This window comes from Embiotoca jacksoni, unplaced genomic scaffold, assembly GCF_022577435.1.
Source record: "Embiotoca jacksoni isolate LCO1_2020_lvr unplaced genomic scaffold, fEmbJac1.0.p SCAF_10, whole genome shotgun sequence".
In the NCBI taxonomy this organism is placed as follows: domain Eukaryota; kingdom Metazoa; phylum Chordata; class Actinopteri; family Embiotocidae; genus Embiotoca; species Embiotoca jacksoni.
In genome coordinates this window covers 13,677,712-13,703,115 of record NW_027185230.1, presented here as the reverse complement: position 1 = coordinate 13,703,115, position 25,404 = coordinate 13,677,712, and the positions used below count along the sequence as shown (strand labels likewise).

The following is a 25,404-nucleotide window of genomic DNA, read 5'->3' as shown; positions in this document are numbered from 1 at the left end:
TTCTTTTTTTGAAAACTGCTCGTCTATTTCATCTCATTCAGTCTAACCTGATTCATTAGATTGTATTTGCAAGGAGTTAATGAAATCAGAATAAGATCCAATGAAGGTTTTGAGTTTAATTCAAATTAATACATTGTAATCGATGCGCGTTGTAATATTACCACGAATCGCACCGGCATTCCCGGCAGTTATGTTTAATGAAAGCAACATTCGATCATCCAGAAAGGAGACTCGGGAGCTGACGGGGAACAGAGTGGGCGTTTTTTATATATATATATATTCCATGAAATAATAAGACGCATATTGGAGCGGGGGGGGGGGGGGTGAAAAAGCAGTGGACCTTGTTGATCCCTGGCATCTGCTCCTTGTGTTGAAAACAATTTTGAGACAGCAGCAGAGACGCAGGTGGAGCGTATGAAAATACATTACCGCTGTCAGGGAACGCCCGGCACCTCCCGTCCAAAGCGTTTTTGAATCTTTTACGCCCATTAAAAAAAAAAAGTCTCGCCCCAGACACCGATGATGTTGTTTTTTTGTTTTTTAACGATTCCGATTCAGACAGGAAGTCATTGACGGTCACGCACCCGGTCGCGCCACCTGTCGCCGACCGAGCGGCTCGCTCACGCATCTGTTTGCGCCGCTACGAGACGCCGCGCATTCAGAGCGAGGGCGTCAAAACCCCGAAGTGTGATGTTTGTGCCGGAGGTGAAATTTGTGTTTCCTCCTTCCAAAAAAAAAAAAAAAAAGCCCAATTTTATATCACAAAACACACACAAAAACAAAAACCAGCAGTTTCAAGTGCATTGAAGGTAGTTTTATGAATTCAGTAAATGTCTGCATATATAACACGAGCTCACGACGAGAAAACACACCTGTTTATCCGTTTACACACTTCTATGTACAACACAACCCTTCACAAAGTACGAGAAAAAAAACAACAACAACAAAAAAACAACTTGAAATCTCTTTTGTAATAAATAAATAAAAGCACGAACGAACTCGTATGTACACGGGACTGAAGTCGCATCGAAATACTGCCGCCGCCTTATTGTCCTATTAGGGAAACTACGAGAGTAATTAAAAACCAGATCTTTCTTTTTGCAGCATCTGTGGAAACACCGGGAGACAACCTAAAGCGTTGGCACGGCGATCTATGAAGGGGGGGGGGGGGATGCTTAGGAGGGATAATATGCAAATACGCTTCATGAATATTCAAGTTTAATAGTTCAGCATTAAGCGCTAAGGCGTCGGTGAGGCAATTTTATGTTGCTCTGGGCGCTCGCGAGGATGTTCTCAAGACATTTCCCGCCTTTTGAGGCTTTTTCTTTTTTTTTTGAAAGTAGAAGATAAACAAATAAAATCAAAAACACTAGCAGCGCTGTGACTTTTAAGCGAAATGCGAATATGCTAAAACGCCACGCAAACACGGGGATGTTGAGCAGGTACAATGTTGACCATGTTTGTCGCCTTTGCTTTAGTGTCTCGGCACGTCAGCAAATTAGCATTAAACATCAATTACAGGCAAAGTTAATGGGAATGTCACCGTTTTTTTTTTTCTTTTTGATTGGATTTGTTCACAAACTAAATTATTGGACAAATGAAACGCGTGACCCGAACAAAGGACCACCGCACTCATTACGATTTACCCCCCCCCACCCGCCACCCCGAGGGGACGATTCATGTTTGTACCGAAATGTCAATGACGATCCATCCCGTAGTCGTCGAGACGTTTCATTCGCGACCTCGAATTTCACGAGGGGATTTGAAATCCTCGGGGGACGGTAAGTGTTTTTTTTTTGTTTTTTTAAATCAAATTTAATAGTATATAGTAACAGGTTTTTAGGATATTTTAAGCGGGATCAAAAGGGGGGGTCGGACTCATCGACCAGCTGATCGTCGTCGGGGGCCGCGATGAAACAACAACAACTTCATTTTATGGTCATAAATTCTCAAAGGATTTTTTTTTTTTTTTTTTTTTCCCCGGGGCTTTTGAAAATCTCCACTCCATCACCAAACGGACACGTTAACACGATGGGAAACGTATCTGGTGCTTATTTCTTTTAACCCACGAAAGCGCGCTGCGGATAAAGCAGGTTTACCAAGAGACAATCAGCCGCCGGGGGAGATGCGTCACCGCTGTAAAAGGTGGGAGGGCTTTTTCCTCCCTCGGTGGCTGATTTAATATAAGTTAAGGGGGTGAGATATGTGGGAGATGAGAGGGGGGAGGGAGGAGGGAGAGGTGAGGTGGGGGTGGGGGGGATGCAGGGAACCAGACAGTCAATATACGACCACACAGACAGAAAGAGAAAGAGAAAAGACACTGAACACCCGGAGGTGCCTGAAGCTAAGGTGCATGATGTATGCGAGACAGTTTTTTTTTTTTTTTTTATCTCTCCACGTTTCCAGCAACTCCTTACAACAACAACAACAACAACAACAAAAAAAGAGACCAAAAAAAGAAACAACCTTTCAAAAATACAAAAAGACACGACGAAAGACGATCCGGCGACGACGCCGGGGATCCATTAATGTCGTTCCGCGTCGGCTCCCCCCTCCCCCCCCCCGGAGTCAGAAATTTATCAACATTCAGAGGTACACAATGGTTTCCTCGCCGCCCTCCTCCCCGCCGCTGTCCGTCTCCAGGGAAACCAGCGCACTGAGGTCCAGCCGGGGGTCACCGGGAAGCGGGGAGCACGGGATACGGGCCGGCGCCGGTCGCCGTCGACGACCACGTCTCCCGGTCGTAGCTGTGATCTGAAAAACAAACAAAAAGCAACAAAAAAATGAAAACATTTCAATTTTATGAAGAAGAAATACAGACGATATATCCACCGAAGACACTTTCATCGTTTGCTGATAAATAAATCACCAGGATGGGACGCGTAGCCACACGTTTAATGAGCTCCATCTAATTGTTCAGCCCACTTATCTAAATCACTAACAGCGTACAGATCAGTCTGCTGCCTCCCTCCCTCCCTCCCCGCACCCGAGCACGAGGCGGAAAACAAACAAACAAACAAAAAAAAAAAAGAATTTCAAGCTATCCATCAACCCCCCCCCCACACACACACACACACACACAATACATTAAGGGTGTCACTTTTATCATTATTATTTGTCAACATAATCAATTGTCAGGATTCAAACGGCCCCTGCCTCCACCCACTCTCACACACACACACACACACACACACACACACACACACACACACACACTTGACAGCTGAAGAGATGAGGAAAACGAGCGGCCGGAAAAAAAAAAATTGGAGATGAAGAACGACCGAGATGGGAACGAAGATTCGGGCCCTCCAGTCGGCGAAGATATGATCGGCTGAAGTGTTTCGTAAAAAAAAACAAAAAAAAAAACTAATATTTTCCCTGCGTTACGGTCCGCAAACCGTTTCTTTCTGCTTTTAGGTACGTACTGCAGCTACACTTACAAATGATGTCCTGTTGCGTGTAGTATGTACACAACTAGGATATTCTACTTCATCATAAAAATGAAATGCCTTGAACTTTGACCCCTCTGGGTCGTACGTCCTATTTGACGAGAAGAGAACTAAATCCGCATCAACACATTATTTAGTGTGCCAGAAAATGATTTACGTAGGACGCCAAAACTACCAGGATTGTCCTGCTTCATCTGGTCGTATTTTTTTTGGGGGGCAGTCTGCAGGTCAGCATGCTACGTCGGACTGTTCCGACCCACAATCCTTTGCGATAATGCCCCGCCCGCAAAAGGAAGAAGGAAGAAGGAGGAGACGAAGAAGAAGGAAAAAGCAGAAGAAGAAGAAGTGGAAGAGGACGAAGCAGAGGATTGTGGGTCGGAACAGCCCAGAGTAGCGCGCAAGCGTGTATCCCCACCAGGCCGCGGCACGCCCCCCCCCGCCTCCCCCCTTTCAAGGATCGATGACATTATCAGCCATTTAAATAAGATGTTAGAGAGAGCACGCTCCTGCGGGCGGTGCACGGCCGAGTGTGCGCGGCGTTGCTCGCATTCGTACATCCGCGCGCACGGCGGGCGCCGTCTCGTCTCAGGGCAGGTGTGCTGTCATGGTAACAGATGGCACGAACTATAAATTGCCTCATTGTGTCCCTGTAGGAAAGTGTCTCTGTTTGATTAATTATATAAGAGTCTGTCGGAGTGGCTCTGTTAGCCACCGCACAGGCCCCGGACCTCTGATGGATGAAACGCCGAGCGTGCAGCCAGACGATATAAAACACTCCATCTCTCCGTCGCGGGGCTTCATCCGAGAGGTAACACGGTTTTAGCATTAACAAGGCGTTTCAACACAAATGCTAATGCGAGCTATTTATAGAAAGGCAACACAAAATTGGGGCTGTTAAACATCTGAAGAGCAAAAAAAAAAAAGAAAAAGTTTGTTTTTTGTTTGTTTGTTTTTACAGGCAATTATTATTTTCTGTCTACACCAGTGAAATGCACCTACAGGAAGAAGCGAGCTGTTTCAAAATGATGATGATGTGACTTTCAGTTGGACCGTTCTGTGAGAACTGGGATCCCCTCCCCCCCCCCCCCCGAAGATTCGTGTAAATCGAGCTCGAATGCCAATTAGCGTCAACAAAAAAAATTGTAGGTCATAATCAGTCGATATATAAACTGTTAACCGATTTGGCGTTGCACTTGCGCAGCGTTGTTGTACTCGAGATGAACAATTTAAAACGGCACCAAGACACACGCAGCAGACCGAGGTCAGGGAAGGTCCCTCCAACAATTTTTACGTCTGATGTAATATGCGATTTCGTATTCGTTTATGTTTGTCGGGTCAAATAGTCTTGTTATATACGCGAAACGTGTCTCTGGATGAGAGACATTGTCTTTCCTGCAGGGGGCGCTTAAAACGCGCGCGCGTCATTTTGGGAGTCAGTGGAAATCGCCGTCTGCCGATGTTTCAGTATGAGGATGTATCGTCTGTAAAACAGTATTGTGTCCAGGAAAGCTTGGTCGATGATGACAGCGAACGTCTCCTTCACTTTGAATCTTTTTTTTTTTTTTTTTTTTTTGGGGGGGGGGGGGGGGGGGGGGGGGGGGGACGACATACATACACAACAACAGTAAAAAGTCACCGCGAAGGGAGATTTCATTTCTTTTGCGCATATGCTGTCGATGACTCACCCGAGTCACACACATTGCTTTCCTTATATTCTTTAGTATCACTCGGCCATTACTCGTCCACCCCGAGGCTTTGTTGGAAACTCGCGAAGCAGGTTTGTGCATCACATACATCTGCAGCCTACTCACAATGCTCTCATCCCTCGTATGAAAAGGTGGGCAACAAAAACACACACAAAAAAAAACTGATGTGACTCATCAGATGAAGCGTCACTTCAGTAAAAAAAAAATTCCATCCAACTGGTTCCCCGAGATTACATTGTGCGGGGACAAATTATGGAAATCCGCTGATTAGAAGGAAAAAAAAAAAAAAACAAAAAAAAAAAAAAAGTGTGTGTGCGTTGGTGTGTGTGCACAAGAAGAAATGTTCACATGCTCAGGTGAGGAAAAGAAATGAGATCATATTTTTTGATCTGTCTGACTGACTGACTGGAGAATTTGCATTTGAAAAGAGATTCCTCTTTGTATTGTGTTTTATAAGAGAGAGAGAGAGAGCAGGTGCCGGTGATCCGTTATGAGGTCGCACAGGAGCTCTTTAGATCTGCGCATAAAATATGAACATGACTCTTTGTCGGGGCTAAAATGAAAGCAGGAAATTATGTGAAGATAGGACATTTTATTCACTGCCCCACCCTTTCCCACACACACACACACACACACACACACACACACACACACACACACACACCTGCTGTAAAATATGAGCGAGAGCTGCTGCATGAGTGGATCAGGAATGGGGATGGGCGAAATTGTGAGAACGCACCTGACACCTCCCGAGTGAACCACGGATTCATTCGCGTCTGCGTCGCTCGTTACTCCGCACACACTTTTTTTTTATTTTTTTTTATTTATTTTTTTTAAGCCCGACGCCATGGCAAGTCATGCTGTAATGAGTTTTGTAAAGATTTTTTTTTTTTTTTTTTAGATCGATGTCCCAATCAGTCAGCCATCGCCTGTGAACTGTGATTCACATGCTGTTGTCTACGCCTCCGGTCAATAGATAGGGAAACCATCGATTTTCTTTTTTCCTTTGACGGGGGGGGCGAAAGGGGCCCCCGGCTCGCTCGCCTGGTGGTGGTGCAGGTGGAGGCGGAGGAGGAGGGAGGGTTGAGAGGAAGGACAGACAAGGCCTCACCAGGGAAATGGCCATGAGAGCAGAGCGGGCTTGTGTGTACAGTGCACACACACACACACACACACACACACACGGGGGGTAGGGGGGTGGGGGTGAAACCAGTGCAGGCGCAGAGTTTGTTTACATTCTCACAGGTAGCAGATTTCTCATTTGCATTCACAGCACGATAAGGCAGCACGTTACTGCCATTAGCACACATTAGATAAATACTAGAACATACTAAAACATTAGTCGGAGTGATATGTAGTAATTGAGCTGCTTAATGGACCTGAGAAAATACTCCCGAGATCGAATCAGATCCTTCACTCTGCAGCTTCGGTTTCCAGCTTTAAAAAAAAAAGAAAAAAAAAAAAGAAAAAAAAAAAAACCTTGATAATAACTTAAATGTTAACGTGATTTTTCAAGGAAAACCATCAACAGAAGCACCCGTGCTGCAAAGCGTTATTTGTGACCACTGGTCTCATTTCATAATGGATCTGAGACTTGAGCAGAGAGCACACATTCACAATTTGTGTCAAATTTTTGGGGCGGAAACCGAAAGATGTCACGAGGAGCTAAATCCGGCAGATAGGGTTGGAGTGGGGTGGGGTGGGGTGGGGGCGGCGACTGTGTTGCTGTTGGCGAGAAATTCGCACATTTTCAAAGCGCTGTAACCGACCCCGTTGTCATGGTGTGGAACCAAAGTGTCATCACGCCAAAAATAATGTTTTTTTTTTTCCCCCCTCAGACACCTCCGAGCGACACAGTAGAACTCGGTGTTGACAGTCTGACTCTGGGGGGACGAATTCATGGTGCACAAACCTGCAAAATCCACCTGCTTGCCCTCCTGACCTGATGCGCCTTCTTCCACTTCCAGAAAAAAAAACCCAACAACATGAATTTCGCATGTGCAAAAAAAAACTCATGTGATCGTGCACGAGAAACATGTATTTTGCTCATTGGAAAACATGTGGTTTTGGAACATTTTCATGGTGCAATGTGTGAAGCTTCATGTAGATTCTCATGTGAAAACTTTCCTACATAATCTTCCCCACGTTATCATGTGTTCCAACATGTGGTAAACGTGTCGTATGTGGAAAACATGGGAAACTCGTGCTTTTTCTGTCGGGGTCCGTCTTGAACGTTGACCCTCTGTTTTGAATGCATCCTCATTTTAGGGGCAGTCTGACCGGCTCATTATTTTTGCTGCTGTAGATTTTCGGAAGCGTTTCAAGGGCTGTAATTGGATTTTTTTTCAGAGTTTGACACAAAATGTAATGTTTGCTCTTATTTTTAGTTTATCCCAACAGGAGGATCTTTCACCGCAGACATTTTGAATTCTCCCGGTAAGGAAAGCGTAGATGTAGTTATGATGGCCGCCTTCCATTAAATGGGAGGTCCTGCTTTTGTGCACGCTGGCTCACCGTCATTGCTTCCTGGGGACGCTTAAGGGAGCTGAGCCATCATCAACATACCGGTCCTTTCCCTGCTGTTAAAATGACTACTGTGAAAAAGAGCTGTTGGGTCGCAATATCTCATAGTTTTGCCTCTATTTTTTTTTTTTTTTTTTTGGGGGGGGGGGGGGGGGGGGGGGGGGGCGACGTAATTGTTACCGCTGGCTGTGTGCTGCAGGCCGAGCCGTCCTGCAGGGCTGTAGAAGTATCCGGTCCCCATCACCCATCCCTGGGAGTCCGAGCGCTGGCCGTGGGGAGCCTTAGCCACGGGAGGCTGCCTGCTGCTGGTTCTGGCCAGCAGGGTGTTCAGACAGTTGTGGGCGCTGGGGTCGTTTCTTTTGTGGTGGACGTGGCGGTTGTTGATGGTGGCGCTGGCGAACGCAGCCTCGTTCACGAACACGGAGCCGTTACCGCCGTGGTCTCTGGACGGGCTGGGAGCCGAGTCCTTCAAGAGGAAGAGAGACAGAGAGCGAAACGTCACACGCTTTAACATTCAGGCCTGCGAGATGGATATCAAGAGCGGCGAGAGCAGACATTCGGCGGAAGGATGTTGATGGTTGGGTGGTGTCCACACCTGTGAAACCTTTCAACGATGCACCTTTGAAATGCACTCAGGCATTTGCATGTGGGATCAGGAAACACAGCAGTCAAACATGGTTTACCTGACAAAAAGTATAACACTGAATTATAACCATCTTTTTTTGAGATCAAACTCTTGAAAAGAATAACAAAGGTTCCACATATTCAACTCCTCAAAAAAAGTAGGCTGTGGACTCCTTTATTCTATATCTTAAACATTATTACATTGGTTTACCTTTCATAATGAATTTCTCCTCAAAGAAAAGATTTGGGACACTGAGTTATGATTATTTCTGACATCCATATGAAATCTTTTTTTTCTATTTTCTTTTAGCTGTGGCATTAAATTTGATTTAGTATGATACTTTTTTAGTATTATTACAACACTAGGCTTGATTTGATGAGATGCACGTGTATATATGTGTTTGTGTTTGATGTTATGGATTTGTTTTAAATTGTATTACTGCATTTGTTGCTTTTCAGGAGATGTTTTGTTTTGTGTTTAATTTAATTTAAAAAAAAATTTAAAGAGAGAATAATAAAGGTGAGTCGCACAAAAATCTATTTCCCCCCACTTATCTGTAGTAAATGTACAGGTAAGTTTGGAGATATTAGCCTCTTCCTCAATATAACAGAAGTGGATGAAATTTCATTTTTGAGGCTCACAACACCCAAGAAATACGTATTCTGGATATTATAAAGAATTTACAGCGAGTTGGGGTTTTTTTGTTGATTATTTCTTTAATGGAGAGCAGTTTCCATGAAAACTCTTCCCAGTGTCTTCTGTAGTTTGTCCCTAAAATGGAGGCCGTTTCTGAAAAAAAAAAAAAAAAAAAAAAAAAAAAAAGAACACTGAGAGAACAGTGCAATGGTTTATTGGTGGTTCTTAATTCAGGAGCAGAGAAAGATATCTCAAACTCTTAATACGACCACAAACTAAGAAAAAAAATAAAAAATAAATAAGGGGCAGATTTAACTCGAGTTAAGTACGTCAAATTTTAGGAGTCGTTTGGGTGAACTGAGCCTTTAACGTATGATCAACGCAGGTTGCTTAGAGACCCTCCTCCCACCCCTCTTCCCTCACGTCCCGTCTTCACATCAACACGGCCTTTCCTCTACTGAGAGGAGGCAGCACAGCTAATTAGAAACGACCTCAGAGCTGGTGTGTGTGTGTGTGTGTGTGTGTGTGTGTGTGTGTGTGTGTGTGTGTGTGTGTGTGTGTGAGTGCGTGCGTGCGTGCGTGCGTCAGTCATTCGATCTGTGTCTGACCACCGTGAACTGCTGCCTCTGGCCAAAACATTACCAGGGGAAACATTAGGACCTCCACTGCCTCCTCCGCACGCTTTTGTCATATTATTAAAGCAGCCTCCACACCGACTGAAATAGATGAATGGAAATAAATAAGTCTGAAAAGGCCAGGAGAGACTCATCACGTCTGGCCAGGAAAGAAAAAAAACCAAAAAAAAAACCAACCCTAAGGTGGTGTTGTAAATTAATGAGGGAGGGAGGGTAACATGAGTCGGCTCATTTGTCCGTCCGTTCGGGGGTGTCTTTTGAACAGTCACACCTGCTGAACCGAGCAGCACAAACCGGCACATGGATGTTTCTGCTGTATTAGTTTCACCGTTTGCTGCTGCTGCTGCTGCTGCTGCTCACTGTGATTTACATCGGGGACTTAAAGGGCACGGAGAACAGTGCACCCTTTATCCTACGTGCAGCTGCGGGGGTCGGGGGGGGGGGGGGGGGGGGGGGGGGTTGAGAGGGTGAGACGACATTTCACTGTAGTGCTTTTCCAAACAAAGTGTCGATAATTTAAGTCCTTTCCGGCACGATTGATCGGCTCCTCGGGACGCGTGCCTCTGGTTTTAATTATTTTGTTGGGGCTTTTATTTGCGGGCGCTTTAATTATCATCAATCATGAAGATGTTTATTGGTGAGCGAAGCTGCTGGAGCACCAAGACAAATGACGCTGGAATTGCTCTCATTATCGCGGGTTGTACATCAAGAGGGGATTGAACTGCTCGGTGTAAATGAGTGGACCGGCGTAACTCGGGCTCAGAGTTGTCCGAGGGAAGAAAAAAAAAAAAGAAGCTTCTAGTTAATTATTTTAGCAGAGAAATACTCCGTAAACACTGCGCGTCCGTCAGGGTCAAGAGCTTCGGTGAGGAGCGTTATCGAACCCTCTTGATTCCACAGAGGAGACTATTTTGAAATCCACCGGCAGAAGAAAACGGTTATCACTTGAGCTCCGCCCCCCTTACCTGCTGTCCGTCCAGAGGGATGACCATGTGAGGGATCACCACGGGCAGGCTGCTCTGCCGGCCGTGCCTCCAGGTCTGGAGCAGCTTCTGCTGGTTCTCCAGACGCTCGCGCTCCCTCTCCACGCTCCTCTGGCCCTCCCTGAGCCGCTCCAGGCTCTGCTGGTACTCCTCCAGCTGTTCGTACCAGCGCCTCCCGCTCGCGCCTCAGCCTCTCCGCCGCCAGCTGGCACTGCCGCTCCCTCTCCTCCAGCCGGCTCTCCTGCTCCCCCTGCTGGCTCTCCCTGGCCTGGCACTGCCGCTCCCAGCGCTCCTTCTCCTGCCGCAGCCGGTCCTGGAGCCGCTGCGCCGCCGCCACCTCCTCCTTCCGCTTCTCCAGGTTGCGCTGCTTTTCCTGCTCCTGCAAGGTGTTGCCGCGGACGCTGGGCGGGTGCGGCCGCTGGGCGCGGGGAGACGGGCGCCCGCTCTCGTGGAGGAGGAGCCTCTGGACTTCGTAGCTGCTGTCCTGGATGGTCACCGCAGCCTGGCCCGCAGACAGGGAGAGAGGGGACACATTTTCACCACCAGGTGCATCATCGCAAAAAACAAAAACAAAACAAAAAAAAGCTACAAAATGGGACGGAAATCACGATTGGGCTCAACGGCTGGCCTGGATTTTTTTTTTTTTTTTTTTTTTTTTTTTTTAAAGGATCCAAACGCTAACAGTGGAACGAATACAAAAAAAAGTTTGAATATGAGCACCCGCACACCTGCACATACACACCTGCCGTATGCAAATACGCATACATTATGTTTTTTCCTCACGCAAATTTACATTTTATACCAACGAAGAGCGAAACAAAAGGCCTTTCTGTGTCTCTCAGCAGGCAAGATCAGTAGGACGAGCTTCTGCGTTTCGCTACCTTCGGCTTCAAACAGCCGAGCAGAGCGCCGCTTCTCTGTTTACGCAAGCTGAAGTGTGCAGACATATTAAAGCCGGCATCCCAGCTGAGTCTGCAACCGATGCAGCATGTATCTGTTCATACCGAGAACAGGCGAGGCTTGTTTTGTTTGATGACTTAACACAGACTAGGGGCTGCGGTGCTCTCACTTACCTGCAGACTGAACAGCAACCGAGTCAGGTTTTGGACACTTTGAGCGACCTGTAAATGGAGAAAAATCACAAACAAAATATCGATTACATATATTTCCTGTGTTTTTCGTGCATGCTCTGCATGTAAATGCACGAATTTTACAGCTAAATAATTAAGAGTATTTTCCTGTTATTGAGCGGAGTGGAAAATCCACCTTTGAGCTTGCACTCGTGCAACATTTGCGCCCCCTGGAGGCCGCTTGCTTCTCTATAACACTGTTTCGGGTTCAATTAACACAGCAGCTGATGAGAAAATGACTCTCTCTTATCGGAGTAATTTACCTGGCAGGTCCACAAAGTGCTGCAAACTGGAGGCACGGCTGTGGCATGGTAAATTGAATAAGTCTCCATATCCATTTTTAATGCTGCAGTACCTTTGGGAACTAAATGGACTTCCTTTATTATGGTCTTATCAATGATTCATTGCATTAAGGCCGAAATGTAATCCTAATAGGCCGCGCTGAATTATTAAAACAACTGTTGGCAATCATGAGCCGCACATCTGTGAAGAGGTGACATTCAGATGCTATAACTCGTGGGAAATACATCTGGACCTCCACCACAACAGCTACGGGAAAGTATTACACCATATAGCTGCATCAATATTTAACTTGAAAATCCATTTAATTTACAATCTCCCCTTTTTTTCTTTCTCTTTTGTAATTGCCAAGAATATGTACCTTGAAGTCGACGTCACTCGTATTGTTTTTTTGCAAGTCAGCTGAAAGGAGCTGCGGTAGAAAAGAGGCAGAACAGCTCCCCTCGCTGGCCTCGGGGTTTTCAGGCGAGGCCTCAGAGGAGTCCGAGCCGGACTCTGCGGGTGCAGCAGGGCTGACGGGAAACACGGAGTCCGTGTCGGAGCCCTGGCCGGGACTCCATGGAGAGTCGGGCTTGGATGACAGCGTGGCTTTCAGCTTATCGGCTACGGAAAAAAAAAACAAAAAAAACAACTAAGCAGTTTTAAAAGAAGTTCAAACCTTGTAACTCTTGAAAATATGTCGTCATAGGAGAAGTTATCAATGTTTCACTAACATCGTCCATCAATACGTAAATGCCCGCTTACAACAGCATTTACTATGTCAGTCCCTCCAGAATTCTGGAACTACATCTTGCGATTGCGATACTTCACGCAAATTGAACTAATCGAAGCAACAGCTTGCAATTTTGTTGAATTTCGGCGAATCGAAGTGTCTTTGAGAAAATCTGCAGAATATTCAGACATTTTTGATGACGACAAACCGCAAAAGATCTCGGAGAGACATCTATATCTATTCTGTCATCTATTAAACCGCTCACCCTCTTGCAGAGCGGCAGCCAGCAGCAGGGCGGCCTGCGGCAGCTCCTCCGAGTGCGGCTGGACCAGCAGACGCGGTTCGACCAGCGCCGCGTCCGTCCTCCAGCTCATGGCCGAGAGCTCGGCGTAGATGTGCAGCTTCTCCTCCAGGCTGGTGCAGATCTGCTGGTCCCGATTCATCAGAATCTCTGATGCGCACGTTGACATAGACCCGGGGATTGGACAGCGTTAACTCCCAGGTTATAAACATTCTATTTTATAAAACAGTCTAAATAATAGAGAGACAATGATGGAAATATAAATAGATGAATGACCTTGTAGCTTGTGGATCTTCTGGAAACGGGCCTCGGCAGCTCGCCTCTCCTCTTCAGATTCACTTGTGTATTCCTCCTCTTCCTCCGGACAGCTGAACGGTGAACGGAGGTTAGAGAAGTGTTTGTCGAGAATTGGCACGCAACAACTCGCAAGTCGGGAAACAAGACGGGAGCACGGTTTAAGACGAGAATGAAAAAAACTGTAGAATAGCGGCAACTCTTTATTGTTATTACTTTATTGTGGGCAAAAAAAAAAAACAGACTCCTTTCAGCCACAAGCCATCATCAGCGTTAACAACACATGTGGAAATGACAGGCTATATAGAGACAAAATGTCCAATCAGCAATGATTCAGCACGAGTCCACCTGAAAAGGGCACGCCCCTTTGGACGAAGGGAGGCTCGTAAAATCTCATAACATTATATTTATCAGCAACTGATGTCAATAATGTAGATCCCAAAGCTAGACACGCAATAAGAGCTACATTTAAGGACAATTAAGTGCAAAAAGTGCCAGTAGGTGGAAGACAAATATAATCCCAACAATGGAAAAAATTATGTAAAAATAGTAACGTGGCAAAATTGTATCCAGCAGAAATGTTTGCGCGCGATAAAATCGGAATATTCAGCCGTCAACAGCCTCCTTTTCCTCAGAATACCCATAAAACACAGACGTATACACGCACCTCTCTACAGCCTCTCTGATGAGCCTCATCCAGGTGTTTCGCTCCTCTTTGGACGACGTGTGGACTTCGTACATTTCCGGCCCGGCGGCCGAGGCGCTGATCAGAAACATCCCTCTCTCTTCGTTTGCCACTTCACGAACGATTAGCTTCTGCAGGGCGATGACGGGCGGCTTCTGGTCCTGAAGGGCGTTTAAAAAAAAAAAAAAAAACACACACATCTGTCTCACTTGCCGATTACTGCTACACCCGAGTACCTGTATGGTTGATCACTGAATGCCTACCACAGCAGCAAATGTATACTTCTGGTCTTTTTCCTGAAGGAAGATGAGTGCGTCTGTGAGAAGGAGAGCCAGGACGTCTGTGGAAGTCAGAAAGAAGAAGGGAAACGGTTACATCACTGGTCTTGATCGTTTGTTTCCTTTGTTAAAAAATAATAAAAAATTTTTTAAAAAGAATGCTATAAAGTGGCACCTTTGAGTCGACCGGTGGCCGTCTTCCACAGAAGCAGGCCCTGGTGTTTGAGCGTTTGGCCCGGCCCCATCATGTCCTGCTTGCGGAAGGTGTGTCCGTTCTTCAGCTTGGCGGAGGTGCGGTTCTCCATGCGGTTCCACACTTCCTGTAGCCGCTGGTGCTGCTCGTACTCGCTGACCCTCAGGTCCACGGCTGCTATCGCCTCTCGGATCTGGGCCAGGGCCTTGGAAAGGTCGGCGTGCTCCTGTGTTTCCTCTGAGGGGGGAAAAAAATATAAGAAAACTGAAACGGATATTTTGTTTCACTTTGTATATTTTCTGTGTTTTTATTGGGCTGTTTTTTGCAACCGCCAGCAGAGGGCAGCAGACGACTGACCTTGAGTGTATTGAAGGATCCTCTCCAGCAGCACTGGGTATTTTGTAATCCTCTGGGTTACCAGCAAGATGCACTCTGGGATCTCCCTCCGTCGCACCAAATAATTATTACCTTGTAGCTTGAAAAAGTAAGATGAATAGTTACGCTGCAGAACGGCTGCAATGCTCGCATCTAAAAAAAAAAAAATCTTTACACAAAAGGTTAAAATACCTTAATGAAGCTCTGAAATCTCTTGTTGTGCTGCTGCAGCTCTTTGAAAAAGCTGACCGCTTCGTTATGACGACTGCAGAAGTCTCCGTACACCTGCTTCATTTTGTCTCCGTTCTCGTCTGAAAACTGCAGAAAAAAAACTGTGACTCACAACCGCACCAGATTCCTGTACTTGTACTTAGCGGGGAAAGTTCCGATTTGGTAACCTCCGACTTCCCGGTTGAGAGCGTTTACGCGACAACAACAAAAAGCGGCAACGTGGCAGCCTCCAGGAAATCTGCGCTATCTGCTTTCTGAATACAGAAGAGTGACAAACAACCTCGTCGTCACAGATGTAGACCATCGCAGGGACGAAATGGAGTCATTATTATTTCATAACCTAAATAAACCAGGAAGTGACTTATTTTTGGGCTGAACAAGTGTATCTCCACCTTTCACCCCTGATGTTGCCATGTGGACGTCAGACCGACTTCTCCGAGCTCTCAATAAACTCACACTTTCCTACTGGGAAATTCCCAGTTCGACAGGTGCTCAGGTGATTTCTCCCACTCCAAACGTCTGCTTTAAACTAACCGGTTTAAACAATAACGCCACGTCGAAGAGTTTGCTGTGTAGTTAGTTGGACCAACAATGATGTGAAAAAAAAAAAAAAAGATCCTGATAGAAGGGCTCTATGGCACCACTCGATAGACGTGGGACAACATTTTTTTGTATCTGTCCAGCGTGTTCTGTGGCAGGCAGAGTGGAAATATAACCCCGAGACATGGTGGTCATTTCTAAAGTCATTTCGATCCGGTGTTTTAAAACGCATTGGTTTTGTAACGCTATTTTTTTTACGTTGAAGTCTACGGAGAGAGTCGTTTGTTTTCCGCTCCAAAAAAGATCAAAGTAGAAGTCCCGGCTCACCTGTTGGAGCAAGACGTCTCCTATCCGCCGGATGAGGTAGTTCCGGTGTCCCGGCGGCTGGGCCGAGCCGTGTCGCCGCTCCTTCATGGCGGCGAAGAAGGCGTGGTGGAAGAGGAGCAGCTGGTCCAGACAGGGGAAGACCCGCTCCACCGCGTCGGTGTCCAGCTGCACGTCTTCTTTCATGCCGCGCCGGAAAACCTCGGCCATGATGTGCAGCGTCTGCAGGTGGTGGAGCTCCGTCTGCATCAGCTCTGCGCCGGCGATAAAAGACACTCAAATTAGTGCGTCGCATTAAAAAAAAAAGACGCGCATTTTATCAGCTGTTACTCAATCTTATAATCGTTTTTTAAAATTGCTATCCGGTGAGTCATTTTTTTTTTAATCACAGTGAGACTTGCTGGAAACGACACATTCCAGTGGTTGTCTTTCACAACACACACACACACACACACACACACACACACACACACACAATCTGCTCACCGTAGATAACATCCTGCCTCTTGACAGCTCGCTTGTCTTGCTTCTTGCAGAACTTGTGCTCCACCGTCAGACTCCACGACTCGGCCTCATAATCCACAGAATCAGCCGAGATGTCGGCGTGGATATACGAGTCCACGCAGTCTGCGGGGGGGAGAGAGAGAGAGAGAGAGAGAGAGAGAGAGAGAGAGAGAGAGAGGTGCCAAAGCACATATTTCATCTCGCACAAACAAAAAGAAGCTTTACAAATATGTTGTAAACATTTGAGAGCCGTTTATGGTTTTTAGAAATTTGTTTTTTTTCACTCCTCAAACTCAAAAATCATGTTCTGATAAATTTTAAACCTTTTTTTTTTTTTTTTTTTTTTTTTTTTTAAATGAATACAAACAACTTAAAAGTCGGTTTTCTACTTCAGATTCGCAGTATCATTTATTGTGCATATTAAAGTCTAAACATATTTGTAAACTATTTATACGTGGCTGGACTGGGTAACATTTAAGTTGGTTTTTTGCAGTCTATGATCCACAAACATGTTGCATTCAAGTGCTGGTGGAAAACTCAGATGTCTGTTTTTTCCCCACCGAATTCTTGTGGAATGTCAAAGTAGATAAGGCGTTTTTTTTTCCCAAAACATACAATAGCTCAGTTTCCTTTTGATCAAACTCTTGGATCAACATTCAAAATAGTGTTTTTACATTGATTATTATTACACACAAGTTATTTTTTAACACATTTGTAAATTTTGTTTGAATTTGTGTCTCATTTGTCACTAGTAAGTTCACAAAATAGAATTCCTTATTTTTTTTAAAAAGTCTGTTTGGAGAGTTAAAAAGATGAAATCCATTAAAAAAAAAGAATTTGAATATAATCTGAGAAAAAAGGGGAAAAGTGAATTTTCTTTTCAACCATTTCCTGTTTTGTAACTGACAGGACTGTGGGACTATGATCTCTACTCTGCAGCTGATTTACATTTCCTCTCCACTTTTCTATTTCTGGACAATTTTATCCCAAGATGACCATATAAGCCACATTCATCAGCATCTTCTCGCAGCAGGAACACAACATTTGGCCACATGGGGGACATTCAAATCTGCGTAATACTTGACTAACTGATCTGTTTCTTTTTGGGGTATTTTAATAACAACATCTCATACCCTCTCCGAAGGATGAGTCAGTGGAGGTGGAGGACACTGGAGTCGGGAGGAGCTCTTCCGATTGGCTGGTCGACTTCAGGGCATCAGACTCCGTCTCTGAACTCTCACTGAGGCGGCTGTATCATCGAGAAACACACGCCGTCATTACACCGATTGTGACCAATATCCTCACACCACATTATGTTGCTTTTTTTTTTTTTTTTAAAGTTCTTAATGACCCGTCACTGTTGGGGAAACTTCCAGAGAGAGAGAGCGACTGCGTCCCGGCGTCCCTCCTCTCTTTAGGGGTCGTGATGGGCAGAGAGGTAGAGATGGGGCTCGCAGACTGAGGCGGACTGTCTCTCACTGTGAAGTCTTGAGGCAAAAACAAAAGAGACGATTAATCGCCCCGTCCGGTGCTGCCGCAGTGAAAAGCGGAACAAACAGGAAACTTCTCGCGCGATGTGACCTTAATCGTCGGCGACCTGACTTTTTTTAAACTCACTCTGTGGGAGGGATGCTGTTCTGTTCTTCACCATGGTCACGGCATATTTGTCCTGAAGTTTCTAAGTAATACAAATGAGAGCGTCTGGTTAGAGCACAAACAACAAGACGCGGGGACGGAGTCCAGTCGAGACGAGCAAGACTCACCTTCAAACACGGGGGGAGAGATTCCTTACAGCCCTTGTGGACAATGGCAGTGCAACCTGGGACAGAGGCATATCTTTTTTTTTTAAAGTTGTATTTAATGGATTTGTTCCAAGAACTATAAATGTAAACTTTTACTTACCCGAGCAGTGCAGAAGGTCCTTTCCAGACGCCGGTTTGTCACACACGACACACATTGTAGGGCCTAAACAGGAACCTGTCGCAAACCGGTGTCCATTCAGCTGCCTGTCCTTGGCTTCCCTGTCCTTCCCTTTCCCCTTTGAAAACCACGCCAGAGACATTGGCGTTAGCAAAGAGGCCATATGAACACACAAAAAAAAAAAACAGCTGTTTGACAGCTGAACTCCGGTCAACACAAGCCTCAGTTCAGACTTCTATTAACCAGATCTTTGTAAAGCTTCTATTTGCGCAGCAAACTTTCCCGCATTCAAGTAGATAAATGAGTGTGAAAGGAGCGCCTGCCTTCCCCCCCCTCTACCCCCTAACCGTAAGAAAGTCCACTGACACGGAAATGGGAGCGTAGCGTAAATAACAGATGCATGTCGGGGAGGGCTCCCGGTCGGTCTCTGTGCTGACTCAACAACGAAGGCGGGGGGGAATTAATCATTAAAAAAGGAAGGAGGCCAGACACCATGTTTGGTCTGTCACCGCGACCTTGAGTTATTCCCAGAAACATTTTCCTGGTTGTGTGTCCCAGAAGGCAGAGAAGGAGTCACGTACTTCATACCTGAGTCTCGGCCTTCCAAAAAGTGTCTCTAAATGTCCGACATTATTAATACTTCTACGGGAATGAATAGCTAAATTGAACTTTATATGCATCAGCACACCTGTACCTATAGAGCACACATTTGGAAATGTATTTTGAAGTTATTAAATTAGGTTGAAAGCTGATTTAAAGCTTAGTTGTTGTTGTTGTTGTTTTTGCTAGATTTGTTCACAACAAGATGAAGTTAGACCAGTTATTCCTTATATTCTACTTTTATTTCTGAGTTTCATTGATAGGTGCAGCAGCTAAGGAGTGGACTGTTTGTAGTCTGGGTTTACCTTGGTCTTGTTGCGTGTACTGGACATCCTGCTCTTGAGAAAACTGAAGGTGCGAATGACTTTGTACTTCTCCGACTCTGCCTTGGTCGGGATGTTGTACTTATCCAACTCCTCCTCTTCAATTCTGTGAAAATTTGAAATCATCAGCGGCATTTTGTTACTTTCGGATTCGTGCGCTTAAAACAATAGCAGTCGGGTTTGCAGACAGGCATTAGTCACAACATCCTGATTTTCTTCTCGGCGAGTCGGACAAGACAACAAAGCAACAGGCTTGTGGAAGGCGCAGGCGGCGCGTCCATGTGAGTACGAGTACACAGCTGTGTATTCTTACACGCTTACAGTACACAAACATACAGTGAGTGATTCACAATGTGGTTAGTTCAAACCGCAACAGTTTACCAAGAATTATAATTTCATCTGCAGCTGGTTGTTTTTGGTAAAACATAAAATGTTAAGGGGAAGCAACTGAAATCAAAATTGTGATCATAAAGATTCTTTGTTAGTCGCTAAAACAGTGCAAAAAAAAAAAAAAAAAAAAAAAAAAAAAACGGTGTTTGTTCTCTGCAACTCTGCGCTGTGAAAGCAAGTCAAAATTCATGAAATTGTTAGACGCAACAGACATGCCGAAACGATATCGTTCTGCTGTTAGAGGAGCTGCGGGAAGGTTTGTGAGGAGGGAATCGTGCCGCAAGTTTTGTTTCGGGTTAGTTCGTTTGGACCGGACAGTCAGGGGTAGCTTGGAAAAGGTCAATCCCCCCCCACGCCCCCACGTACTCTTTGAGAAACTCAGACAGGGTGAGATGTTGGAGGGACTCGGCCAGCTCCATGCTGCCCTCTTCATCAGCTGACTGGGCGCGCTTACGGAACTTAATCTCCCTGGAAAGAACAGCGCGCACACACAAACACACTGTTTTATCACAGACGGGAAGCCATAAATGTCTGCTTGTTCAACCAACACACAACAAAACAAACATCAAATGCTCAACTCAATCAATGGGAAATAATAAGAAACGCCGCTAGCCGTTTCAGCTTTTTCCGCGATTCTTTTTCAGCCCGGACGCTGTCGGGTATCTTCCACAAGGGGGAGCTGCTGAGATGTGGCAGTTCAATGGAGGAATAACCAGATGAAAAAGAATAAACATAACCTCCTTGGCGGAGGTAATGATGCCAAATAGCATTACCTCCGCCAAGGGGGATGTGTTTATTTTATTTTTTTTACTGCGGTTTGATTTCGTGTTTGTTGGCAGGGTTACAGAAAAATGACCGGTCGGATTAGAAGGAAACTTGGCAGAAGCGTGCAGCATGGGTCAAGGAAGAACCCAATAAATAATGAAGTGGATCGGCCCAGTAATTATTTTTCATTCGCCTTAACATGCGAGACACAGCATTCGGCCTTACAAATGCCATACATCTTTAAAATTCAGTAGATGGTCGTGAAGTTCAATAACAGGAAAAACACAGGCCATAACAGAAAGGCCGAGACTCCATATCGGCTGTGATTCAGATGGTAGAGCGGGTTATCCACTCATCGTAAGGTTGGCAGTTCAAATCCCGACTTCCTCCTGTCAACATGCCAAAATGTCCACGGGCAAGGCGCTGAACCCAAAGTTAAGTGGCGAGCCATTGGTGTGTGAATGTGTGTGTGAATAGGAGGCAAATTGTAAAGTCCACTGAGGTAAAAAGGCACGATACAGAAGTGCAGACCATTTTATCATCTACCATTCGTTGATGAGACACAAGCTGGCGCACAAACATGTACTTTTTTTTTTCAAACTTATTACTGGAAGCAGTCGTTATGGAGCACCTGGGATCCATGGTTTCACAGCTGAGATGTGAGGTTTAAGTGAGGCACGAGTTTTTGGAACGAGCATAATGGGAAGCAGTTGCAGATGTGGATATCATAGAAGAAGGGACTGTTGGTTTTGGCAGAGGTCAGCGCTTTCTGAGTGCTGTTCTAGTTCCTAAAAGAACAAGAGCGAAAATAGCAGGAGTGGAGCAGGAAGGGGAAACAATATCCTTGCCACTTCTCTTAGAGGAAGACAGAGGCCACATAAAACCTCCAACACGGACGTGTTTTTCATTCAAATCACAAAATATGCATCAACATGCGTCCGTGTCCGTGATAAAGCACGTCATATTTGAAAATAAGGAACACAGAGGCATGATGAGCCCGAGATGAAAAACAGGGTGAAATCCTTGTTCAATACCAAAATAACAGGGTAACATTGATATCTGTCACTACCTCTGTTGTCTCTGGGGGGGGGGGGGGGGGGGGGGGGGGGGATCAAAACACCAGTAACACAAACAAAAAAAAAACAGCTCTGCATCACGACTAAACAGCCTCATAAAAAAAAAAGAACAGAAAACTTCAGAGAAGGCCAGCTGTCACCAAGCAACCTGGTCACCGTGGATACCCCACATATGTTACCCTTGGCACTAGCGATTATCTGTCTGATGAAACATACAGTGATTTTAATTAAGAGCAAAAACCCCCGAGATACTGGAAAGAGAGAGAGAGAGAAAAAAAAAAAAAAAAAAGAGAGAATCTGGAATACAAAGTAATCCAGATAACACTTGAATTAATTACTTGTAAAGAATAAATACCTTTTTTCGTGGGACTGATCGGATATACCGGAGGCTCTTTGCTCTGTGAAGATAAAAAGAATAGGAACATGTTGGTGACGTAATTGCTTAATAAGGAAAGGAGAAGTACATGAAAGATGACTTCCTTTGAGATGAAGGAGAAAGGAAGCAGAAGGAAGACAATTCAATCAGAAAAGGGAACGAGATTTAAAGAGAATATAGAAAAAGCCTGAACAGGTTTCATTTACATGCCAGAGGAGCTGTTTTCCCCTCTGAACAGGCTGATATGATGACATCTGCATACGACCACAAATCATATGCAAAGTGACAAAGACGGTAATAATGAGGGCAGGACGATACGTATGAAAGCAGCAGCGTAGACAGAAACACAGCGATGACCCCTCAGAGACTCCTCACATGGTGTCACAGGCTGCAAGGCAATCAGTTAACGTTTCCTTTCATCAATGCAAAGCTGATTTCATCCAATAAAGCCGAGTCACGATTAGGTAAGCCATATAAGCACATGCCAAGGTTATTACGGTTTTGCGATTCTCATTTCGTTCTTACGTCAGGAGTTTCAATTCTCCTTTCTATTTTAAAAAATTTTTAGCTTTCACTTTTCTTTATCATGAGCCATTTTCCCCCACTTAGAAAGTCACAATTTCCATTTAAGACCATTAGAGGAACAATGGCCGTGGCGAGCCAGCTTGTTTATTTACATATTCGGCAGACACAAAAGCAACATCAGCATGATCTTAAAGTTGTATTTCTGGCCACACGATGAATGGAAGTCCAATATTCGGCCTCATTCCAGGTCTGTTTTGGTCTCCACCAACTTCTGAAGAAAATATTTTGCTCATTAACGCCCTAATGCTTCCCTGTGTTTACTAGTTAGTTGCTAACTTTGCGTGTCTGCTGTGTAGCACCGGTAAGGTGGCGTCAGTGTGTTCATCAGATCTTTTTCTTCACAAAAAAAAAAAAAAAAAAAAAAAAGAAAGCTGGAAATTAAGTTTAAAAAAAAAAAAAAACAATCTGCTAAAATGTGCTATAGAGCTCCATAATGCTGAGAGGAACCGCAGAGGTGGGCGAGTCTCTGTCACTACGGGCAACAGTTCCCTCATTACGAATAGCCATGAGATGGAAAACATAGATTTTGGATTTGATTCGACTTCCAATTTTTTTTAAACAGATGAATCAGTTTACAATAATAACCTTGACACACACACACACACACACACACATTAGCGCTGACAGTGACAGTGGCGTGCCAGGTGTGCTGGGCCTGAGAGCGCAGTGTGACGGCGGCAGGTATCCAGTACTTACTACCAGGGTGGAGCAGAGACAGAGATTTAGACAGAGAGAGGGCCTGAAGGAGAGATCGGCTGTGGCTGACACTGTGGAGAGCGGCATCTACGGGGCACAGTGGACACAGGGCTGCTCACACATCGGCTACAGAGGCTGCAAACTATCACCAAGTACAGTCAACTCTGAGCCGAGAGCTGCTAAACGGCTGTTATTGGGAATACAAACTTGAATAAAAATAAAACTAGAAACCCTCCCTATTTGAAGACAACTGCTAAAGGAATAATTCACATTTTGGAAACTATACTTATTTGCTTTCTTGGCTGTTAACTGAGCTCATGTCTGTCCCTTTAGTATGAAGCTGGAGCAAGCAGCCAGTAAGCGTAGTTTTAGCATATACAGGAAACGGCAAGAATGGCTCTATTCAAAATGAACAAAAATCCATCTAATTTTGTTTAATCCACACAAAAATAACTATTTAAAACTGGTAAGCTGTGGTTTTCTGAAACAGTTGATGTGATGGACTGAGGGACCTATTTTCCCTGAAAGTCAAACCACTAATGCAACATTTACTTGGAGTTGACTGTACTTTATATTAGTAGAAAGGCTACTGACATTTGAAAGCTAGTTTATGAATTAAAGACCATAAAATACGCTCCAACCGGTTACGTGAGGTTACGCCATTAGTGACAGACAACACTGGTAAAGTTAGTTGGAAACGCTGTTAGTCGCGTGGATTTCTAACGATGCGAGGTAGTTAACAGTCTTGAGCGCTACTGACCAGGGTTGACGTCTGAAGAGTGGTTGTCCGGGGTGAAACGAGCAGAACGCAAACTGATTTTGGAGGACGAGTAGGAATAGGAGCGCAGTCGAATCCCCTGGTCGCCCGATTCCTACACAAGGACAAAACAGAATTTAAAGTAAAAGACTTCGTAAAATAATTCGAAGGAAAAGTGGACGTGTCATGTGGTTACATTGTAATCTTGGTTCTCTGAGGGAATCCGTACATATATAATATGCAACAGAGCGGAGAGAAACAGTCTGGAGACAATAGAGAGCTAATGAGGGTACGTGACAACTGAGGTGGTATTGTACTTTTGAGGCGGGTTCACAGGCTGAGGCCGACTGGCTGCGAGTGCAGGTGAGATCCGGAAAGGTTTCCCTCTTGTCTTCACTTTTCTCCACATCCGAGGAGGGCGGGGAAAGTGGAGGCTTTGATTCAGCGCTCTCGTCTTCACTGTCCACTTCCAGAGCCACCAGACTGGGACTGGAGGAATAAATAACGAGTTAGTTAGACACACAATGGGGGCCGAGAACTCGCAGGAGAAACCTCGCTGAAGATATTTAGTACCTGAGGTCGCAGGTGTCCATCGGCGGACTGTCTCTCCGATTGGTCCGCTCGGAGGAGGCAGGGCCGTTCAGCCTGGTGAGGGCCCGGTCAACGGGGGAGAGTTGGGGAGAGCAGGGCACGGAGGGAGGGTAGAAGCCTTCCGAGTACGGTGGAGGAGTGTCGGTGGCTAGCAGAAGATCCTCCGTGTCCACTATGTCCCATAAACCGCCGTCCGTCCCCGTGCTGCCCCGCGCCGCTCCACTGACTCTGTACTTGAAGTCGAGATCGTCCGCCTGAGGTGAAAATTACAAAACGGAAAAAGAAGTCGAACATTTAAAAAGTCAAAAAAAGAAAAAGAAAAACGGATTAGTCTCGGTTTAAATAAAACGATGGCTGACCTGCGTTGGCTGCGTGACCGTCCGATCGCCGCCGTTGATCATCACAGGATCCGTAGCTTGCTGCGTGGACGGGCTCTGGACTCCGCTGGACGGCATGGGATGCCCATTCACTGTGATAAACACACACCGCGATCTCAGGATGGCTTCACTATAGTTTATAATAAGTCAAACAGACTACTTCTACCACCACCCCCGCCTTACCACGAAATGATTTACTGTCACGGAGCACAGCGAGAAGCCACTAGTGATTACCATAATTCATCCCCAGCATCAACCAGATACTTAAACGTCCGGGCGAACAAAGAGAGCGGCTTTCAGAGGAGCGTAAAACAATCAAACGACTTATCCAGACAACACATTTCATAACACAGCCTATAATAAAAAAAAATTTAAACAAATTAATCTAGAAAGTTTCACAGTGACATGCCAAAAACTGTAAAAACAAAAAAAAAAAAAAAAAAAAAGGAAACGGATGACCAAACATGTCATAATATCGGACTGGCAAGTCGTATTTACTTCGCTCTCTCCCACTTCATTCTAGT

General features: G+C 45.3%; 1 protein-coding gene across 1 annotated transcript in view; it reads right to left on the bottom strand.

Annotated features, from left to right (window-relative positions):
• Window positions 1-792: 792 nt before the first annotated feature.
• Window positions 793-25,404, bottom strand: part of arhgef28a (Rho guanine nucleotide exchange factor (GEF) 28a) — a 44,888-nt gene continuing 20,276 nt past the window's right edge. Inside the window, 29 exon segments of the mRNA XM_069168443.1 lie at window positions 793-2,682; window positions 2,684-2,754; window positions 7,859-8,144; window positions 10,540-10,722; window positions 10,724-11,059; window positions 11,631-11,678; window positions 12,349-12,590; window positions 12,965-13,150; window positions 13,277-13,368; window positions 13,962-14,140; window positions 14,243-14,319; window positions 14,433-14,687; window positions 14,808-14,925; window positions 15,018-15,143; window positions 15,924-16,174; window positions 16,407-16,547; window positions 17,558-17,673; window positions 17,776-17,911; window positions 18,042-18,102; window positions 18,188-18,243; window positions 18,327-18,462; window positions 19,250-19,373; window positions 20,024-20,125; window positions 21,854-21,896; window positions 23,156-23,242; window positions 23,916-24,027; window positions 24,230-24,401; window positions 24,486-24,757; window positions 24,863-24,972. Coding sequence (XP_069024544.1) covers window positions 2,587-2,682; window positions 2,684-2,754; window positions 7,859-8,144; window positions 10,540-10,722; window positions 10,724-11,059; window positions 11,631-11,678; window positions 12,349-12,590; window positions 12,965-13,150; window positions 13,277-13,368; window positions 13,962-14,140; window positions 14,243-14,319; window positions 14,433-14,687; window positions 14,808-14,925; window positions 15,018-15,143; window positions 15,924-16,174; window positions 16,407-16,547; window positions 17,558-17,673; window positions 17,776-17,911; window positions 18,042-18,102; window positions 18,188-18,243; window positions 18,327-18,462; window positions 19,250-19,373; window positions 20,024-20,125; window positions 21,854-21,896; window positions 23,156-23,242; window positions 23,916-24,027; window positions 24,230-24,401; window positions 24,486-24,757; window positions 24,863-24,972 — 4,214 coding nt within the window. The 3' untranslated portion in view covers window positions 793-2,586.